We start from the raw sequence: 21673 nt of genomic DNA, 5'->3' as shown, positions 1-21673 counted from the left end.
AGGTACAGGGCAGTCCTGCTGCTCCATTGCCCAGGGTACTTCCTTTTTTTCTCTTTTTTTTGTCCGAGTCACATTTTCATGCAGTCATACACACGAGTTCTGCCTGTGGGGCAGAATGGGCCAGCTTGCCCTTGCTTGGTTCTGTACAGGGAGCCAAGGAAGTCCAGAAACAGGCTGCATGGACAGGCTTGTTGCAGTTTAAGTTGTAAGGAATTCCGGCTCTGGCTGGGTCTCAACCCTTTGCAAACACACTTCTTGTTTTGGCATCAAAGTCAGGTGGAGATTAAACCATAAAAGAAGGAGAAAGGAGAAATGGTGAAGGTCACTGTCTGTGGTAATGTAGATGAAGAGCTTCTGTTGGGATTTATTTTTCAGTTTGCTTTCTGCACAGTGATGATTTGAATTTTCTTGTTAGTCTGTATAACATGGCTTTTAATTTATATAATTTCCATTCCTTTCTGAAGTTGTAGTTCATTTGTCTCTAATATCTAAATACACCTACACAAATACCTAAACAAAATCAGTCCTAATACATGGGAGGGAGAGGGGAGCATGCACGGAGTTTTAAACCTTATCATCAGTCCTGATTTGGAAGGAAGACAGCTTCTGTTATCTGTAGGGCTTGTTGGGCCTACCAGAAAAGTAGTCTTTATTCAAATTACTTAATTTGATTGCTTGAAAATTTACAAGACTGGGAGATATTTAGTAATGGCATATATCTTTGATTTTAGCAAACTTGTGATTGATTGCACTTTAGAGTGTAGGTATGATTTATTTTTGTTTGTTTCAGGGAAGTCCCATTTTAGATACCATATAGAACTTTGGTTTCTCAGAAAGTACTGAGTGTGGTTTTAGGGAACGGGATGCCTGAAAACAGATTTTCCTTTTTTGCCTTTAAAATAATGGACAGATATTCTGCTTTTTAATACTTAATTAAGAGGTCTCAAATCTGACTTGCATTTCTAGGTACGTTTTAATTATCAGTTAAGATGGATATCCGAGGTGCTGTAGATGCTGCTGTCCCAACAAACATCATTGCTGCCAAAGCTGCTGAAGTTCGGGCAAACAAAGTAAACTGGCAGTCATACCTCCAGTAAGTAAAAACTTTCCACGATTTTCTTTTTTCCCCTCTTCCCTCTTACGTGTTAGACTTTTTGAGATTTTGGGTTACATTGGAACATTAGCTTACACTGAGGAACGTTCTGTCTTGGTCCCATGGAAGTAGCTGGAAAAAGTCTACATTAAATGGAAGTGGTTGGGGAAAATTTTCTTATGTCCTGTTACTGGAAAGGGAACTCTGCTTTTGTGAACTGAATGCTGTAATAACAAATAATATAAGTTTGCACAAATGTGTGGTAAACCTATCCATTTTTTTCCCTTGTCATTCAAACACCATTCTCAATTTTACCCTTGTTGAATGAGTACTGAAGTAAGAAAAGTTTACAGTAAGATTTATTTTATATGTAGCTATGTTATATCTATTGCTGAAGTGCATTTTGTGTGAATACAAATTCCACTATCAAAACTGGACTGGCAGACCAGGAAAATAAACTGTACCTCAACTAAAGGGAGAATAGTGCTGGGGAGCATTTGAAACAAGTAAATCGGGGAGTAGGCTGCAACAAATACTAAGTGTGGGGAGAGCTGTGCTGCTGTTTCAGATAAGCTCAGTGTTTACTTTGGAAGGTATAGAATGGCACTGGGAGTAGCAAGAGAAACATTGTCCAGAGAGCATGTAGGGACAAGCTGAGGAAAATAGATCTGTGCCTGAGGTAGGGAACAGGGAGAAGGAACAGACTTTTACTCGTCCTCTGCACTGTGAAGTGAAATGCAGAATCCTTGCATCCCTGCATTCCTTATGATGGTAGCTATGAAGAATATTAGGAAACTGTAAATTAGTATTATCTCTTGAGGGTCCACGTATAATAGCAAGTTACTTCAGTATTTCTTGCTTTGTAACTGAAGTGGGAGAAATCTTGGTGATTCTAGAGGTACAAGCCATGCTGCTGATGCTTTGTGATTATCAACACTTTGCAAAAGATAGGTTGGTTTGTTTTTCTTTTTTTTCAGATAGCTGTGATACATAAATATATGCTATATATTAAAATGAGGTTGCAAAACTGTACACGTGCAAGCCGAGAAATGCCAAGGTAGAATCTCATTTATGGCTGCCTGCTGTGCCCTGTGCTGTGTAGCTCAGTCTTGCTATTCCATTCATTCAGTTGTGTTATTTTTTCTCTTTGTGATTGTACATCTGCATGGTAAACTGGGTTAAGAAGCTGATCTGCTGAGGAAACTTCCTGTTTTCTAGGCTATTTTTTCAGATGTATCAGTTCCTTGTTGAGTTGGCAGTGTGACACTACAGTGACTTTGCACACAAAAGAGCGGGGCTGGTGTGGTAACTTGACAGTGGCAGCTACCAAGTGTTTGTCAAACAATCTAAATGGCTTTTGCTGTTACTGTGTGTCCTGTTATCCACCTGATAGGAAGTGTGTCCTGGGGAAGCCTGGGCAGCTGTTTCTGGGGTGTCCTAGTGGCAAGTGAACAGCTAGTTTGCAGTTATTCGGGATGAAGGTGAGGGTACCCTGTCAATCTAAGTGAAAGTCTTTTTCACTGCATCTCCAGTGATTCAGTCTATAAGGCTGGTGAGATTTATCTGTTGCTTTTGTTAGATTAGGGGATGATTCTGTTTGGCAAGAAGTTGTATTTTGAATATGTATGTAGTATTAATTGCTTGTCTGTGCTTTATGTGGCCTACCACTTATAATTTGCCTTGATTCTTGAGGTTCGTTCTCTCTGGTACTGAATAGGGACAGGGGAGTTTTGTTTATTTATCTGTCAGCAAATTTCTGTGTAACTTCTTTGGACCAGGAGGCAGACTTATTAGTTCTTTTTCAGGTTCTAGATATGGAATTTGACTTTGGCTTGTTCTGGAATCCATGAAGGAAGAGTGTGTTAGTTATTTCCTCTCTTTGATGGGTTAGCCAGGTTTTAGAGGCTACTGTAGTGCATCTGGTGAGTGTTGGTGGTCCTTTTGTGGAACTGTTCAATGCTTGGTGCCCTCTGTATGTCAATGGCGCTGTGTCCTGTTTATTATTGCTCTTAAATGAATGTAATCTTTGTGTCGTGTATTTACTGGCAACAGCTTGGCTGTCTGGCTAAGGTGGCTTCAAGGATGAACTTAAGTGTTGCCAGAGGGGTTGTGGAGCATCATGAAGATAATTGTAGTTCCTTGACTAAGGAGTTTGCTTATCATTAGTTATTGGAAAATACTAGCAGAAATTTTGGTGCTTCTAAAGAGGAAGTAAAATTATACCTGTTTTTGGATATGGTTTGGAAATGATGATGCCTTTGAGGCTGGTGCTTTAAGGGATTTGTTGAAAAGTCAGTGCAGCTATGTTGACTCATTTCTGGAATGAAGCATGCTATTAATGAGTGGAAACTGCTTGGTTCTGATGCATCTGTTAGAGGCAGGTCAGAGTGGTTTGTTCTGATCTGTAATAGAGTAGAAGGAAGATGGGGTGTTGGTGATTTTGAAGGATACTTCTCTTGCTTTCTTTTGAGCTCCTGTTCTGGCAGTCTGTACATTTAGTGTGGTGACCTTGCATATAAATACATGGAGACATATGTCAAGACTTTAGATGTTTTTACTTGAGAGGAAGGGGTTTTAAATGTTTCTTTTTCGTAAGTTAACACATCAACTCAGGCATGACATAGTTCATGTTCCTGAAATTATAGACAGTATTTATGTAGATGGAGTCAAAGAACTTCACAAGAAATTTTGATTAAGGTTTTGTGATTTCTTTTTTTTTTTAATCTGCTGTGACAGTTGTGTGTGTGTATATATATATATATATATGTAAAGGTGCTTTAAAGGCTGCATCAGTCACAACAGCATTGGAGTCTGGGTCACACAGGAAGGCATTCTGAAATTAATTTTTGTTCTCTCTGTTCTTCAGTGAAAAATAGATGGCTTACTCATAGTTGGTCCGACTCTAGTAGCCTGATTTCTCTTGTAGAGTCAGTTCAAGGTAAAAGATTAACTGGCATATTGTTTTTTCCATCTCTGAAGGTTGTAACTGTAAACTAAATATCAAACTACGCTAACACACAATTGCTGACTTTTAATGTTTTCTGTGTATACGGTTGGCCAAGAAGTGGAATATTTAGGTATGACAACTGTACATATTACTGGTTTGCCACTGTGTTCACTGCTCACTTCAAAATTAGGCTATGGAAAAAGAATTTTATTTTTTTTTTAAAGTGCTAAAAGTTACCCTTCCTTTGTATTGAATTCCAGCTAGGGGCTGTGCCTGAGGGAGGAGAAAGCAGCAAAGCTTGGAACAGCGGAAGGCGATGTGTAGGCCTGCCTGCCTTCTGGAAACTGAACCTATCGAGGCCGTTAGTTCTGTACCGACTTTCCTGCCTTTGCATCTTGAGACTTGTAGCGGTTTAGAAGTGTCGATGCCCTCTGCTAGTTGAAATACGGTGCATTGCTCTTGTGTTCTGTGTGGCTGCTTTCAACATTTGCCTCGGGGTGTCAGAATGCCTTTGGAGGGTGCATTAGCTTGCTTGAAGCAAGTTTGGTTTTGCTTTCAAAGGGCAGTAAATGAGTTCTGTGGAAAAGTGAACTTGTTTCAGAGTTTAACTTGCTTCTTACTGCACTGTAGGTTTTCTAGGTATACAGCATTTGACAATAATTCATATTTAATCAGGTGAGATACTTGATGGCTAATTTTTACTTGGCTTTCCATGTGTCTTTACATATATGTTTGTCAATTGTGATGCTAAAATATCTGTTTTAGTTTCCTGGGGCTGGGGGAACCTTCTAAAGTGGGTTAAATATCTTGGACTTTAAAATAAAATCCTGTCATAGAAGACAGACAGAAGTTTCCTAACTTGTAGTGTGTGTGATTTTTTTTTATTTTTTATTTTTTTTTTTAATTTGATCCAGTCTTGTAGAGTACACTCTATTTTACTGGTTTAATTGTATAATGTTAAAGCTGTTGAGCAGTTGGATCAAGTGGATGTCCTTTAGGTACATGCAAAGTACTGTAGATAACTGAATAAAAGAAATTATGCCTTGACATGATGGCTTTATATGAGCTTCATATTTGCTGCAGATGTAGTCAAAAGTGGGGTTTTTCTGTTAAAAAAAAAACCCCAACAAAACCCAACACAGCAACACCACCCCTCTACCCCCCCTCCAATTAAAAAAAAAAAAACAAAAAACCCCTGACCTCCAGGATTACTTTTGGTAAATCATTTAAGCAAAAAAGGAATAAGAGCTCTTGGAGGAAATGCATAATAAAAAGAATGGATCACAAGTTTCTGAGTCATCTTGAGAGATCAAGACATTTTAAAAATGGTGATCCTACAAATTCATGCTTTGTAAATCTTACACAGCTTCAGTTTACTCTCCTATAGCTAGTGCTCTCAAAGGCAGGCCTTAGTATCTCAAGCACAGGGTTTTAAAACGTGGCTACAGGACTTGTGGTCTAAACTTGATACACCCAGACAGTGGAAGTTCAGTCAGAGTGACTTTTATCTGTCAAAAGACTCTGTAGATGCGGCCTGGAAAATAAGAAACTAAGTGGCTCTTAGGAAGAGGGCTGGAGGAAAGCTTTGGATACTTGCATTGTTTGCTTAAAGGTGCTGGGAAATTCCTGGCTGTTTGAAGAGGGGATGAGGAAAATGTGGTAGTAGCACCATCACTGTACCAGCTGTCTGAGGCTGCTCTGCATTTTTTGTGGTGTGGTTTTTGTTTTGGGTTTTTTTTTTTCCTTTCCCACACTGATTGCTAAGGTTTACTAAATAATTGGTTATTTCCATTTTTAAATGAGACGTCTAGAAATTAATGTGTTTGAAATTACTAGAACTATTAATCAGACGTATGAGATCCCTGATTAAATATTAACAACTTGTTTACAAAGCTGTTTAATCCCTTGAATTTCTTTGTATGTGTTGGGAAGTGTCTTTGAATGGCACTTACAAAGCAATAAAGAGTAAACTAACTTCATTTCCTCTCAAGGTAACATCAATTTCCACCCCTTTTTTTTCCTTTTTTCTTTTTTTTTTGTTTCCCTTTTCTTCCTCCCCTTCCACACCCCCCCCCTCCCCCCCCCGCCGCTGTGGTCTAATGTAGGATGAAAACAAAAGCTTGAAAGGTTTTTTTTTTTCTTGACAGTTGGCAGGCCTTTTCTAATAGCCTGGCTGTAAAGAGGCATCTCTTCTTCAGCTGGACCTTTTTCAGACATTAAAGCTAAAAATTAAGGGTTTGCCTTATGTTGTCTTTGAAGTGGTTCCTAAATGGCATTGCTCTTATAAACAAGCAGCTCATCTGGTTACTTTATATCAATATCATCCAGGAGTCCATGTCTTGGCCAACATTGATTGAAATGTAAGAGGCTTCTAGTTACAGGTCGTTAAGTCCAGTATTTGTGGCGAAGAATTGTCCTCATCTTTCAGCAGCTGCTCAAATCCATCCTTAATAGGCAAAAAGAACGCAAGTCAATCTAAAAGGCGTATGGTAGCAGCATGGCTAATTACTTTTTTGTCTATAGTTAGTGAAGTTTCAGTAGAAGCTAGTTGAGGACTACCACTGGCTTTATGCATCTTCCATTGGGTGAGACGCAATTGCTGTTCCTCAGTGCCTCTCAGAATTTTTCTCACAAAGCAGGAACGGTGTCTGTGGTACTGGACTGCTTGTATTCTTTGTGTGAAAAGTCAGTAGGTAAAAGATGGCTCTGTGATGAAGCCATCCTCAAGACATAACCATGTAAGCAAGAGGAAGGACAAGAACACATTGTATATCTTATGTTTCTGTGTTTCAAGAATCCAGGTGAACCAATTAAAAGAAAAAAGTGAACATCTCCTTTAAGTTTACAAGGTTTTTAATGGAACATGTAATCATGGAACATCTGGAAACTGACCTGGAATGTGGAAAAGATGGATTAAAAGAATCCGTGCTACATGGCTTTGCAAAGTGGAAGAGGCATTTGACTCAGTGGAAATGTAAGAGGAGATGAGTCTTGGAAATAACTGAGGCAGAACAAGTCTAATACTTCCATCCCCTGTGACTTTTATATTGATGATGACAATGAGCACAATTTGCTTCTTTCCTGAAGCACTCCTAGTATTAACTAGTAAAAGCAGTAATCTGTTAAGGTCTTAGATATTTTCAGAACTACTTGTTTTCAAATTAGTTTTCTTACTTGAAGAGTACCTGACTGTACTGTTTTGACAAGTTCATTACTTGTTGTGGTGCTAAGTTTTGTGTTATAACAAAAAACCAACAATATTCTGCCTGCAATTCAGCTGTCAACAGGTTTCTGAAATAGCACTGATGATGGCAGTAACCCCTTGAATATTAAGTTAAAGAGAAGATTAAGTAGAGGTCTGTTGGCTTCTAGATCTCCACAGCAGTTTACGCGATTGAACCCGCTTGCTATGTGTTTGGATAAGCTTGCATGAATATTGGTTTTTAAACTACCAGGAAAAGCTGAAATGTTGTATTTGTGAAAGCTAAACATAGGTTAGGAACCAAGTTCTCTGTACTCCCTAAAATTCTCTTCAGTGGTTAAGGCAAACTTAAAATAACAATTTTCTTTTTCAGCACTTATTTCAGGTTGGATTAGACTATTATTCATGTTATGTAATATAATTTTGGCATAATGTGCTAGCTGCACATATTTCAGTTATTACAGCTGTTTCCACTGACCATCGTGTTCAGCCTCTGGAAATTTAAGAATTATTTTAGAGAATGCTGCTGAGCAGAGGTGATGCATAGGGAAGGCTTTATTCTGTCATTAGTGTTAATTTTTTTGTATGAGACCTTTTGCAGAAAGGAGCTCTTTACATCCTACTGTGGGATATCAGATTGGTAAAGCAATACTGTTGAGATACTAAGTTGAAGAAAATAAGGTTTGGTGACTTATAAGGTTCATATAAAGGTTCTTATGGTTTGGTGACTTGACCTTGGCTGGCTGTCAGGTGTCTACCAGGCTGCTCTATTATTCCTCCTCTATGAAAAGGACAGGGGAAGAAATACAACAAAAAAATTCTTGGGTCGAGATAAGGACAGAAATCACTCACCATTTACCATCACAGGCAAAATAGGCTCTACTTGGGGAAATTAAATTGTTTTATTGACAATTAAACAGAGTAGAATAATGAGAAATAAAGCCAAATCTAATAAACACTTTCTCCCCACCCTTCCCTTCTTCCCAGGCTTGAACTCTCTCCCAACTTCTCTACCTCCTCTCCCTGAGTGGTGCAGGGGGACAGGGAATGGCGGTTGCGGCCAGTTCATAATCCTTAGTTTCTGCTACTCCTTCCTTCTCATGCTCTTCCCTTGCTGCAGCACGGGGTCCCACCCACAGGTTACAGTCCATCACAAACTGCACCAGCATAGGTCCTTTCACATGGGGTACAGTCCATCACAAACTGCACCAGCATGGATGCTTTCCTGTGGGATGCAGTCCTTCAGGAATGGACTGCTCCAGTGTATGGTCCCCTTATGGGGTCACAGGTCCTCCAAGAAAACCTGCTTCATCATGGACTCTTCTTCATGGGATCACAGCTCCTGCCAAGAGCCTGCTCTAAGGTGGGATTTCCACGGACTGCAGCTTCCTTTAGGGCATACCTGCCTGCTCTGACGTGGGGCCCTCCACAGGCTGCAGATAGATATCTGCTCCATCGTGGACCTCCGTGGACTGCAGCAGGGACAGCCTTCCTCACCATCGTCATCACCATGGACTGCAGGGGAATCTCTGCTCCAGTGCCTGGAGCACCTCTTTTCCCTCATTCTTTGCTGACCTTGGTGTCTGCAGAGTTGTTCCTCTCACATATCCTCACTCTTCTCTCCTGGCTGCTGTTGTGCAGCAGTTTTTACCCCGTCTTAGATATGTTATCAGAGAGGTGTTACCACCATTGTTGAGTGGCTCAGCTTTGGCCAGTGGCAGGTCTGCCCAGGAGCTGGAGGGAACTGGCTCTGTCTGACACGTGGTCCACTTCTGCTGTCTTCTCATAGAAGCTGCACTCGCAGCCCCCTCGCTATCCAAGTCTTGCCACATGAACTGTTCATGTTCCTTATGTTTTCATATTTTGTTTTTCAGAGGGCAGATGATTTCAGGTGAAGACTGTGAATTTATTCAAAGGTTTGAACAGAAAAGGAATCCAGAAGAAAAACAGGAGTTGTTGCAAACAGAAGGCAATCAAGTAAGTTTCCTTTCTTTTAGTAATGTAACTTCTGGGAAGGAGGATGAAATTTTCATACCAACTCTTATTTTATTGTTGGCTTTATACGTTTAACATGTTAAAGAAGAAGTATAAAACTTGCAAGTATGATTTCTTTTTTTTTTTCTATAGCTATAGGTTGGACATTCTTTTAAAAACTTACTAAATAATTACTAAATGTCTCCTGACTTTGATTCTGTTGTAGGACAAACTACGTCAAGCCTTTCCTCGTCCCAGTTTACTTAATGCATACTAGTGCTTTTTGAGGGGGGCTTTTTTCCTTATTGTTTCTTGATGAGAGCTACTACTAGTGAGATTTCTGCTTAGCTAGCTGAACAATTATAATGTCCAGAGTTTACGAACTGTTAAGATGGATTCAGTTAAACACAGGTGTCTAGTGTCATTTTTAGGCACAGTGAGATACGACATATCTGCATTGGACAGACCTGATACAAGATTGATAAGTGACCTATGACATTTGGCTTACAGAATCCAGGCTGGATGCCCAAAGACACTTAAATGATATTTGAAGCAGTAGAATCTCAGCCTTCAAGCGTGAGGTTGTAGCAGACAATGTCAGACATCAAGATGATTGGGCAAGGCAGGGGAGAAGGTGAAGAGTAGCAGATACATTTAAGACACGCAACTTTCCAGCCCTTTCTTCTACTTTAATTTTAGACTGTTCTTTTTTTTTCCTCCCAAATTGTATTGTGTGACTGCTATGTAATGATCCATAGTTTGCATAATGACTGAAGCATATATGGTGAACATTATGTGCCACTATATAATTACAGTGTAGCAATTTAGAGTTTCATTTTTTTTCAGTTTTAGTTGAATGTGGTGAAGGGGAAGGAGATAATGTAAAAAGTCATGTTGTGACTATTTCAACCTATTATATCTGTTGCTGAAATTGTGGAATAAAGTTGTTCAGGAGGTAGAAAACAGCTCAAATACAAACAGAGATTTGTCTGCAAGGTATGGGGAGTGAACAGGTGAGAGTGACCTGTCTTCTCTCCCTCCCATTCAAAATGCTGAAACTTTCTTATATGTCTAAGTTTGTTGCTGCTTTGTCAATTTACTTAGTTCTTCTCCTTTCTGCCATAAAAAAGGGTGATGGAGATTTTTCTAATCAGTCTTTCAACAAAGCACCTTGCTGAGTAGCGAGTACTTGTTATTTCATTTGAAAGCCATAAAACAATTTGTAAAGGGTAACGACCAATGTGACAGAAAACTTTCTATAATATAACATCAAATGTATTCATCTCTTATTGCAATTGAATAAGATGTTGGGATGCTCAATGCTTATGTAAGACTTAACTGTGAATTAATGAGGTCCTGTTTTATATTATCAAAAGGAATGAAGACAATTGCTAATATTAATTTTAATGTCTCTTTTATTTTTCTAGTGTGCTAAAACATTTATAAACTTGATGACTCATATCTCCAAGGAACAGACGGTTCAGTACATTCTGACTATGGTTGATGATATGCTGCAAGTAGGTCAATAACCCGTCTTATTTTTAAGTCTTTAAATGCATGCTTGAATGTTTCCTTAGCCTAATTCAGATGTCTTCAGGTGTTTGTCATACTGAATTAAAAATATTCTTTTCAATTTTCAGATCTTGTCCGCAGAAGTTAAATATTAGAACTAAAGTTGTATGGATAACTTAGTATATGTATGTTCATGTTCTGGAAATAAAACATACCTCTATGCTTGTCTGTTGGCTCTCGACCATGTTTGATGCAAAACTTGGATGTTAAGGGATGATTTGTGACCTTGGCCCTTTCCTGTTGTGTAGATAGGATATGACTTCTAATTTGAAGTTGTTGAAGCTTTTCCTACAAAGGTGTTAATTTGGTCACCCTCAGCAAGAAGGTGTAGTTTCTGCAGCTCGGTATTTTCAACAGGCATGTTGAAAAGCGTGAACCTCTCCACACAGTACTTCTAACATGGGAATGATGGTGTTCTTTCAGGTGTCTGTCTGTACATTAGAACTCTGAGTGAGCGCCCTGACTGCTAGAATAATAGCTGCTGGTGGTGGCAGTTTTTTCAGGCCCATCTGCAGCTTTGTCACTCTGACCCTCTTCCTCTTTTTCTTTAGATTTACTTTTTCTCAACTGTGACACAAACATCAAGAGGCAGAGAAACAAAAGGGATCCTCAGTGCCGTTCCTTGATTAGGACACTGGGTTGGGAGTACCTTGTTTTGGTTTATGCATTTGATGACTAACTTTGTTTTAGTGTGTGAGAACTCTGTTTATTATGGCTACTTTTGTGGGAATGGGTCTCGTTTTCTATGTGAGACATGTTGGTGGCCCCAGAAGTAAAAATTTTAACTTGCCCTTCTTTGGAACTTTTTGTGAGTGTTAGTAAGTCTTGTTTTGCTCATGCACTTTGACATTAGCACATAGCCTATAGCTACCATATGCAATAGCCAATGTAATCACCTATGCTGTGGAGTTAATAACCCACAGGTAAAGGCTTTCACTGGCTCATTCCATTCTTGAAAAACTGCGTTAGTTTCAGGTGATACACAAAGCAGCTCTGAGTACTCTCTCCTTTGATGTATTGGTTGTGTCATACGTGTCTAGATGAACATGCTGTCTTGACTTTGCAGTCATGCATTGACATTTCTGTATGTAGGGCCTTACCCTGCCACAGAAGTGGCACGTGTGGAATTCTTAAGGTTAAACGTAATGACTTTAAATTGTCCAGGTTTTGTAGTGATACAGGAGAACAGAGATGTTGGTGCACAGTATATGTTTGCTTTTGTATGAAATTGGATGCCTTTTTCACTTTAGAAATTCTGCTTTAGTGTCTGAAAGGCTGCACTGGCTTTTGCGATGCTCTGTGTGACTTCGTTATTCCAGGATAACTGGGCTTGTGCACGAGCGTCTGCATGCCATCATCCCAGGGCTTCCTAACCCTCCATATCTCCACTAGGCAAGGCTGAAATGGGACTTCTGTATTCTTTTGGTCATGTTCAAATGGTACGACACGCTGTCAGTGATGCCTTGTGTACCCCTGGTTGCATGTTTTCAAGGTGTAAAATTGTCAGAAAGCAGCATATTGACCATTGACTCTGTGACTGTGAGTTCAGTGCAGTGTCTCTGCACACTGCATGGACAGAGAAATCTGCAATAGCAGATATGAAATCTCCTGTCTTTGCCCAAGTAATCTTAATTCAGAACATACAAGGGTTTTAAGCAAGAAATTGTTCAAGGACATGGCCTTGTCATGGTGCCACTGACTTTCAGTAAAAGCAAAGATGTTTGCTGCAGTTTCATGAGGTGAACAAATAGTATTTGAAAGCTGCCTTTGATAGCTGAAACTTCTTGAAATTATCATAGGTAACATTATCCAGCTTTTTTCTGTGTTGATAATGACTGTCTGTGGTTCTTCTATTATCTTTCTATGCTTTTTCTTGAGAGGTTGTAAAAAAAAAAAATAAAATCATACCAACTGTGCTCTGAGCACACCGAAAGCCTACCTGGGTATCTAGGATTGTTCCAGCAGTTCTGCTTACAGGTTTGATTGGTGTTACAAGAAAGATTTCTTTTGGCGGCTAGCAGAAGTGAAATTAATGTGGTGATTGCCTTTGAAGAGTATCACAATTCTGCTTATTTCTGAAGGTGGAGAGTGTTAGTGTACTGGAATCTCTTAGGAAGCGTTTCTTATTCTATTCATATGATAAATACTTGGAACAATTTCTCTGGATTAGTGAACTTGTCACACTGCACAGTCTGTTACTTATGAAATCTTTACGAACCTGCACCGTAGTTGGTGCAGGTATCAGTATCACCCAAGTGAGCTTCATTGTGCTTCTTCAGAAATGACAGGTGCTAAATTATTCAACTGTTGATGTGAGAGCTTCAGCTTTTCCTTTTTATCAGTGTAGTCAGTAGCTGCCTAGGAGGGTGCAGCACTACATATTTCAGGGCTGCAGGCAGTTCTCTACTCCCGTACCCTGTACCTTGACAGCAAACCAGACTAGTCTTCTGATTTGACAGCATGTTGAAATTATTTCAGCTTTTCTGCTTCTAGACCTGTCTGTCTCCTTGTTAGTTATGTTGTAAACTGAACTCATCGATCTAGTTATTTTTTATATTTTTAGCTAGACTGTGTAGCACAAGTGTAGATGCTAACTGAATTTATTTGATCAAACTGCCATTTTTCATCAAACTAGTCCTCACAGAGCAGAGGCTCTCCACCAAGGCACTGTGTTCATGAGTTCTTTTTTTTTTTTTTTTAATCTCATAGTTTGAACAACAAAGAGGGTTTTTGAGTGCTTTTTGACACCTGCTGGATAGCACATTAATCACTGTAAGAGTTATGACTGTCAGATATCTAGTGACACCTGACCTTCCTCAGTCAGGGATTCACTGCTCCACACGGGCTGCAAACTGGTGTCCTAACTTCGATACTTTCAGTGAAGCGTTGGTTAAAACTCTGGTGCTTAGTAAGGTGCCAGTGGTTGGATCACGGATACATTCAGGTGATCTTGTGCTTAATGGATTGTATTCCAAGAAGCAGGCATGTCTTGCTGATTCTTAGTCCATAGACTTAATAATAGGGTGCTGAACTGGGAGGAAAGCCCTTCAGCTATGGGAGTTTGAAAATGAAATTCATGGGACAGTGGAGACTGAGATATTGTTCTCATGTGAGTTTCCCAAATACAACATTTCAAATAGTTTTTCCTTCCTTCATAGGACTTGTATACTTGGTTGTAGTAGCTTGACTTCAATGGGGAGACATCTCTTTAGAATGAAAGCTTAAAAGCTTACTATCTACCAGGCTAGAAAGTATATGGGAATGCTGAAGAAAAGCAAGAATCCACATATTTGATTTTCTGGAAGACTGTCTATATTCTAGGGTGATAAATAGCAGAGCTCCTTTTTCTCCTTCACGTTTGCATGGCCTCTTCTCTAGTCTGGTTTAAGGAGAACCATAAAAGCTGCTTTTCACAGTGGTTATTAGGTGAAATGCTTGAAGAAATTGTGCACAGTGCTCAGGTTCAGGTAATTGTGGTCTTTGGTGGTTCAGCCTAGAAGCCCTGGAGAACAGACTTCTGGTGGCTGTGTCCTCTCCTAGATATGCAGGTTGCTTGAGATAATGGCTGAATCAGTTGCAACCTCATCTGGGAGAGAAGAGCTTGCTTCCTGTGGGGAGGAATGGAGAGGCAGGACTAGTTTACGTCTCTGAAGTTTCAGCTGTAGCACATGCAGCCAAGTTGAACACGAGGTTTTTGTGTGGAAGTAGCAATATGTGGAAAACTTTGTATGGACTTTATTCAAACACAGTTGATTGGACTAGCAATAGTGTTCAACTGGAAAATGTCAGTATTTAGCTAGTCTCTCATTTCTCTCATTCTGCTTGCTTAGTCAAAAGGATAAACCCATTTTTACTCAAGCAGCTGTTGGGAGTACTGAGATGTAACTAGGGTCTGAAAGTTTGTTTCTCCCTGCCCCAAATTTCTAACCTTAATGTTGGAGAACTGAAATGAACTGTATCCACTAGTAACTGTCAAACTGAAATTTCCATGGGCTGTTAGAAGCCAGGATACTTTCTGATAATGTGTGTCAACTTAATGAGGAACAAATAACTGCTTTATGTTCAATACTTTTAAAAGCCTCTCATCTTTTTCCCTCTCCTGATTTTTACAGGAAAATCATCAGCGTGTTTGTATCTTCTTTGATTATGCAAAACGTGGTAAAAACACTGCATGGTCCTATTTTCTGCCAATGCTGAATCGACAAGATCTTTTCACCGTGCATATGGTAAGTTTTAAATGAACCTATCTCTGAAGATGGTAGAGAAAAATGCTGGTTTTATTTTTCTTTGCAAGTTTTTGGAGTTTGAAGCTAAACTGGAAAGTTCCTCTTGCAGTCTAGATGAGTCAATTTTAAAACAAGCTTCACTTGACCACATTTTAGAAAGAAAAGTAACATTGTTTATTGATGTTTTTTTCTGGGAGATTAGAGCAGGTTTTAAAAGCTCAGAAAAACTAGGATTTCAGAATTAATTAAGCACAATAAGACATAACTAGAAAAATTTGTCACAACTGTCAGTCAATGCTCCTCATGCTGTACAAATATTAGAATTTAAGTTCTCATCCTGTGAAAGGGAAATATCTTTACTTTGAACCTTATTCTCTCATATGCTCCAATTACTATAATGCCGCTTGAAATCCACTTACAATGGTTTGTAAACGTACTGGGGAAGAAATAATGTCTGTTGTTGTGGTGAGTTGATCTTGGCTGACAGGAAAGCTCCCACCCAGTTGCTTGCCCAGTGCCCTACAGTGGGACTGGGGAGGGTATTGGGAGGGCAGAATCGAGAAAACCCATGTGTCAAGATAAAAACAGTTCAATAAGAGAAGGGGACAAAAGGCAGGAGGAGTGGAACCCAAAACAAATCCAACAAAAAAGTGATGCAAAAGCAATTGCACAACACCAGCAGACTGATGCCCAGGTGGTATATCGATTTGGCCAGCTGTCCTGGCTGTGTCCCCTCCCAGCCTCTTGGCCCTCCAACCCAGCATACTCACTGGAAGTGTAGAGTGGGAGAAGTCCTTGATGTTCTTCAAGCACTGCTCAGCAACAGCTAAAACATTGGTGTGTTATTGTGATAGTTTCACTGGGCTAGCTCTTGGCTAGCAGCCAACACAGCCATTCACCCACTTCCCCCTCACCCCCAGGTGTTTGACCACTGTTTTGGTCACCAGGCCAAACCACAGCATCTCACGGGCTGCTATGAAGAAAATTAAGTCCATCCCAACCAAACCTAGTACAACCATGTGTGTTGTATTGTATCTGCTGTGCTTTGAGCCACTGGCTGCAGCTGGTGTATGTGGAGTAACTTTTCTGGAATTTTTAATATTCTTCTGTCGTCTGTGGTGAGAACTGGCCATTTCATCTCAAAAGGTTTTTTTTCCTTGTGGGGGAAAATATGGTTGTATCACTGTAAATTTCTAATGGAAACCATAGTTTCCACCAATAAAACTTGTATTATGACTTGGAGTGGGAGACAACTGCATGGCTATGGATTGTTCTTCACTGCATATGTTCCTGCTGGCATGGTACAGTAGAATCAAATCAGTGGCTCAGACCACAAAACCAGATACCTGTACTATGTTACGCTGTGGTGGCACTACTGGTGCAAGGAATTCCAGGCAAGTCATCCCGCTTGCACTTAGGTGTGGCCACTGCAACTGTATTTGGGGCTGTGCTGTGATTTGAACAGTGAGCTGGACTGTTTTCAATAAAAGTGCCAGGCTTGATTTTTTTATTTATTTTTTTTTTTTTAAATCTGATTCACTGCATGGCTGTGGAATTGAGTTACTTGGTGCAGCTGAAGGAGGAGGCTGTTGGGGTTTTTTGGGTGGGATTTTTGTGTGTGAATGGTATTGTTGCCGAACACCTATCTTGCAAAACTGCAGACTGAGCAAACTTTGACAACATTGACTTCTCAGGTATGCAGGTAAAGTGTAATTTTGAGACCCTTGCAATGCAAACTGATTAGTCTCACTGGAATGGTGGCTTTCAAATGTATCAACTAGAAATTTCTATGTATAGCATTTCTCTGCTCACAGATGTGTTATCAAATATTTTTTTCTTTAGGTACTGCAAAAATATACAAGTAACTTCATAAGTTGAACTTCACATGATGTGAATCCACTTTAAAACAACAAGTTTGGTCCCTTACTATACCTTTTAGCATTCCTTGTGCATAAAGCACATTAATGTTTTCAAAACAGTTTTAGGTTTGCGTTGTTGTGTCTGTGGTTTTTTTTTTTTCTTTCTCTTCTCTCTTTACTGTGCACACTGTAAGACTTTTTCTGTCATATCGTTGCATCTGCATAGACAGATAAAAATACTTGTCCTCTGTGTCCAGGCTCAGAGTTTGCTAGGTGCGAATGATCTCTCATTCATGGGCCAGGTAGCAGTTTTAACTCAGGAGCACGGTAAGCCAGAGATCTGATATGTCATGTTGTAAAGGTGAAGGGACTTTACAGGGTTACTTGGCTACATTCAGAAGTGGATTTGATGCATTTCAGTGCAGAGGCTGTTGTTCCGGACTCACTCGTAACCTCTGGATATCAGTGGTGGTGGTGCACACCTGAATGCAGTATAGTGGAAGGGTACCTGCAATAGCCTCCTCACTGCATCGTGGAGCTGTATGCAAGCCAGCGAACCCCTGCTTCAGTAGTTTCTTGGTTAGACTGCCTCTTTATATATAAGCTGGCTCAAATGTTTCTGCAAATAAGCTGGGGGCTGCAATGTAGACTTCAAACGTAATTTGGAAAGGCTTGCATAGAAATACACTTGTTATGCATATTCTTGTGCCATAGGCATAATGAAAATTCTTAACCAGAGTACTCTTTTACTCTTCAACTTCATTCTTAAATTCTACCTTCCCTTTTGGTTTTCTGCTCTTCTTTTCCTGGCTTTGGAGCTTGAAGATGACTTGCTTCAGTTTAAGTACAGAAAACTTTGCTATCATTTGTGTTGGTATATGCTGTAGTTTCTTAAAGTAGGCCTGGTCATGTATGTGTTAGGCCATTAAGTGTCTTACTGTTGATGAATTTCTGACTGTAATGGTGTCCTACAGCAGTAGCACATTGATAGCTCCCCTCCACCCTCTTCTGAATTCTTCATTGGAACCATCAGCTACGGTATCTGATAACATTGTGACAATATACCAGGTAATAGGAAGTAGAAGCCGCAGAAAGCTGAAGAAATAAAATTACTAGGCAAGAAGAGTCCCCTGTGTAGAAAACAGGTAGATTTCCATAAGGGGGTCATCTTTTACCTAAACGTGGTTTCCAGAGCTTATAGGACTTCTCACTGAATCCTGAAGTTGCTGTGTTTGAAAAATCTGGTTATTGCATTCTTTTTCAGGCAGCAAGAATTATTGCCAAACTGGCTGCGTGGGGGAGGGAACTTATGGAAGGCAGTGACTTGAATTACTATTTCAACTGGATTAAAACTCAGCTCAGTTCACAGGTAAAAAGCTACTTCTGTTTGAACATTACAGTTACTTTGGGAACTTTTTTCAAGAATATGAATATGTAGATGTGCAAACAAGGTATATTTCTGGTTTTCTTATTTTTAAATGAAATTTTACTTTGTAATTTTTAAAGCTAAATATCCTATATTCAAACACATAGTTTTAAACTTTTCTATTTTCTACACTAGTCTTTGAAATGTAAATTAAAAATAAAAAATAAGGCTTTTTGCCTTTTCTGTTGGTTAACACTGACTTTCTTCTGAACACTGAGGAAAACATGTGATGAGGGTTTTTGTCTCCCTGTGTTGTTTCTCAGAGCTTTTTCCTGGGAAGAAAAATCACATGGCAGTAGGAAGAGAATATAAAAACTTTTTTTCAGTTGATGTAGTACAAAGCTTTTATTTTTAGTCCTGTCTCTTGAAACTAAATAAATCATGACTTATTTGGACAATTTCTTAATGGTATTAGCTCAATATGAACTGCTTACTGCTGGCTTGTCCTTCAAAGATGAATCGTTCTTCTTTGTATTCATTTTTGGAGATTTTCCCTTCAATCTTTATCAAAATCCAGTGATTTTTCATTCTCTAAGGTGGTGTTGTAGCAGAAGTGGATTCTGGAGATCAGAGAAGCATTCAATAGGTTTAGTAATGGTATATTTTCATAGTTTTCCAACTGAGTTTATTAAAAAGGAATTTTATTTTTTTTCTCTGGTAAAAGAATTTTAAAGTTGGAATTTCTTCAGGAAGATTCAAGAGAACAGTTTTCAAATTCTAAGATGAAGATGGATAAAAGTCTTGAGAAAATCCACACTTGAATTAATAAATAAATAAAAATAATTAAATCTTGGTATACCAGAATCAGCTCCAAGCATATTCTTCTAGACATGATGGTGTGTGTGGGGAAATAAATACAATATGTTATCATAATATATGGAACAGGAAAAGTATCTAATAGATTCTTAATATTTTCTTTTTATGACTAGAGAGATGGGACAATTGAAAGAAAATTGGTAACAACTGTTCTGTAAGATGAGGGACAGTGCTCTGATTTTAATCTTTTGGGTTTTTTGCTAGAAACTACGTGGTACAGGGAGTTCAGTGGAAGCAGGAGCAGTCTCCACAAGTGATGTGAGTATTTCTTTGAAATCTGTCAATTAGCTTCTTTTGGGCAGGTAATACCCATTCCTCAGATTAAGGTGCAGAGCTGATCTGGTGTCAGTAATAGAAAGTACTTGGAATCAGAACTGTATGACAACAGAGTGCCAGGTGATGGCGCCAAGAAACAAAAGTATTTTTAAAACACTGATTTCACGGAAAATGCTGTCAGTGGAAGTATGTATTTTACAAGTTAGTTTGGATTATTTAAAACAGAGGATGTATCTAGCATTCTGTTAAAACTTGAAAAATTACATGCAAGTAATTTAATAATTGAACAGTACTATCTGTTTAGCAGTGTACTGTCAGACTTTTAGGAGAAACCTGAGACTAAGAAGCTTTTGGCTCTTGTGATATGCAGAACTTAAAAAGGGCACATCAGATATTAAAGATAACATTGTTCCTCAACCTCTGTAGCATGAAATTACAAGAGTACTCTCAAAGCTGTAAGCTTTTCATATTTGAATAGCTTGAATTCAGGGGAGAATAGATTGTTCTTTTCACATCAGTATTTATTTATACCAAATTTCAGGTAGCTATAATGGCTGTTGAGCTTGGAGATGAACTGTGTCAGTATAGCAAACACAAGTGATCATCATAACTGGATTTTCTCTTTTGTTGTGGCACAACAAGGCGGTTTATTGCAGCTTTTGAATATGGAGTAGAATTCAGTTTGGTCTTTTGTTTCTTCTGCAACCTGAAAGTGTTCACAGTTTTTCAGAAGACTTAAATACGAACCTGGAATTTGTTTTTCGTCTAAATGTAGTAATTGCTTTACAGTGTTAGCTTCCTATAGAGAAAAGCCTCTTAATTTAAGACTGGGGTTTAAACTCACTGAGGTGAGTTCAGTTGGTGGCCATCACCCTCCCAGAAGCTTAGCTGTGGTGTCTACCGAGCAGAAAGCTCGGTCCTCTGCGCTTGCCAGAATGGATGTGGCAACCCAAACAGAGCTCCCACAAAAACATGCAGTCACCCAGGTCTCATGCTGCAGAGAGTGCCAGAACCTTTCACTGGTAACAGATGTCAGTAGTGAGAACAGCTGTGAGAGGTGTGACCATGTAGATGATCTTCTCAGCCTGGTGGCAGAGCTATGGGAGAAAGTAGAAAGGTTAAGGAGCACTGGGGACTCAGAGAAAGAGAGAGACAGACTGGTGGAGCCATGGTCTGCCCTCCTTGAGACAGAAACAGGAACAGCCATCAGAAAAAACCCAAGATCAAGAGAACCCTGTAGCCTCCCTCTACCAGGCTGAAGGCAGTAGCTTAAAGGAAGAGAAGGAATGGAGGCAAGTCCACACTTGGGGCAGCAGACAAACCCCCTCCTTGCCCACCTCTCCTTCCTAGGTGCCTCTGTACAACAGGTGTGAGGCTTTGGATGTGTAAAGCCAGTCAATGGATGATATGGATGATGACAACACCAGAGCTGTTGCCAGGATCAGAAGGTACCTGTATCACGGCTATCTCCATGAGAAAGGAAAGGCAGATTATAGTTGCAGGCAGCTCCCTTCCGAGGGGAATAGAGGGTCCAATGTGTTGGACAGACCCTCCCCTTAGGGAAGTCTGATCCCTCCCTGGGGCCTGGGCTAAGAAGATCTTCAGGAAGCTTCCTAGTTTGGTACAGCCCTTGGACTATTTCTACTTTTCCACATGGGTGGTGATGAAACTGCAGTGTGTAGTCTAGAGGCAGTCAAAAAAGACTTCATGGCCTTGGGATGGTTGGTAAAGAAATCTGGAGCACAGGTTGTTTCCCTCCCCGCCCCCCCACCCCCCCCTTCCAGTTGTGGGCAGTGAGATTGGAAGAAATAGACATGCACAGTCTATTAATACTTGGCTCCGCTGGTGTCACCAGAATTTTGGGTTTTTTGATAATGGGATGGCCTGCATGGCACTAGGTTTGCTGGTGTCAGATGAGATTCATCTTTCTCAAAGGAGGAAGAGGATCTTTGATCAGGAGCTTGTGGGGTTCATTGACAGAGCTTTAAACTAGGTTTGAAGGGGGAGGGGGATAATACCAGGCTTGCCCATGACAAGGTGTGGGATGACATGCCAAGGTTAGAGGGATGGGGTGCTAGCAAGGGCCCTCAGCCTGTTGCTCAGAGATGCGCTGGGTACACCAGAGCACAGTTGAAGTCTTACAGAGATGAGCCAGGTGCTCCTGAGGTAATCGGGGTCAAAAGGGAAACATCGGTGAAACACCTCAAAGGAATTAAGAGATGTTCCTCTAAGGTGACACAGCCAACAGCCCAGCTGAACTGTCTCTACACCGATGCTCGCAG

General features: G+C 39.9%; 1 protein-coding gene across 1 annotated transcript in view; it reads left to right on the top strand.

Moving 5' to 3' along the window:
- Positions 1–966: 966 nt before the first annotated feature.
- ATP6V1H (ATPase H+ transporting V1 subunit H) overlaps positions 967–21673 on the top strand; it is a 49256-nt gene continuing 28549 nt past the window's right edge. The window contains exons 1-6 of the mRNA XM_010171622.2: positions 967–1093; positions 9117–9219; positions 10644–10733; positions 14901–15014; positions 18138–18242; positions 19320–19373. Of these exons, the coding sequence (XP_010169924.1) occupies positions 990–1093; positions 9117–9219; positions 10644–10733; positions 14901–15014; positions 18138–18242; positions 19320–19373 (570 nt within the window). The 5' untranslated portion in view covers positions 967–989. The remainder of the gene's footprint in view (positions 1094–9116; positions 9220–10643; positions 10734–14900; positions 15015–18137; positions 18243–19319; positions 19374–21673) is intronic.

This window comes from Antrostomus carolinensis, unplaced genomic scaffold, assembly GCF_000700745.2.
Source record: "Antrostomus carolinensis isolate BGI_N321 unplaced genomic scaffold, ASM70074v2 scaffold7957, whole genome shotgun sequence".
Taxonomy (NCBI): domain Eukaryota; kingdom Metazoa; phylum Chordata; class Aves; order Caprimulgiformes; family Caprimulgidae; genus Antrostomus; species Antrostomus carolinensis.
Note: the sequence above shows the minus strand (reverse complement) of the source record. Positions and strands in the feature narration are given on the sequence as shown.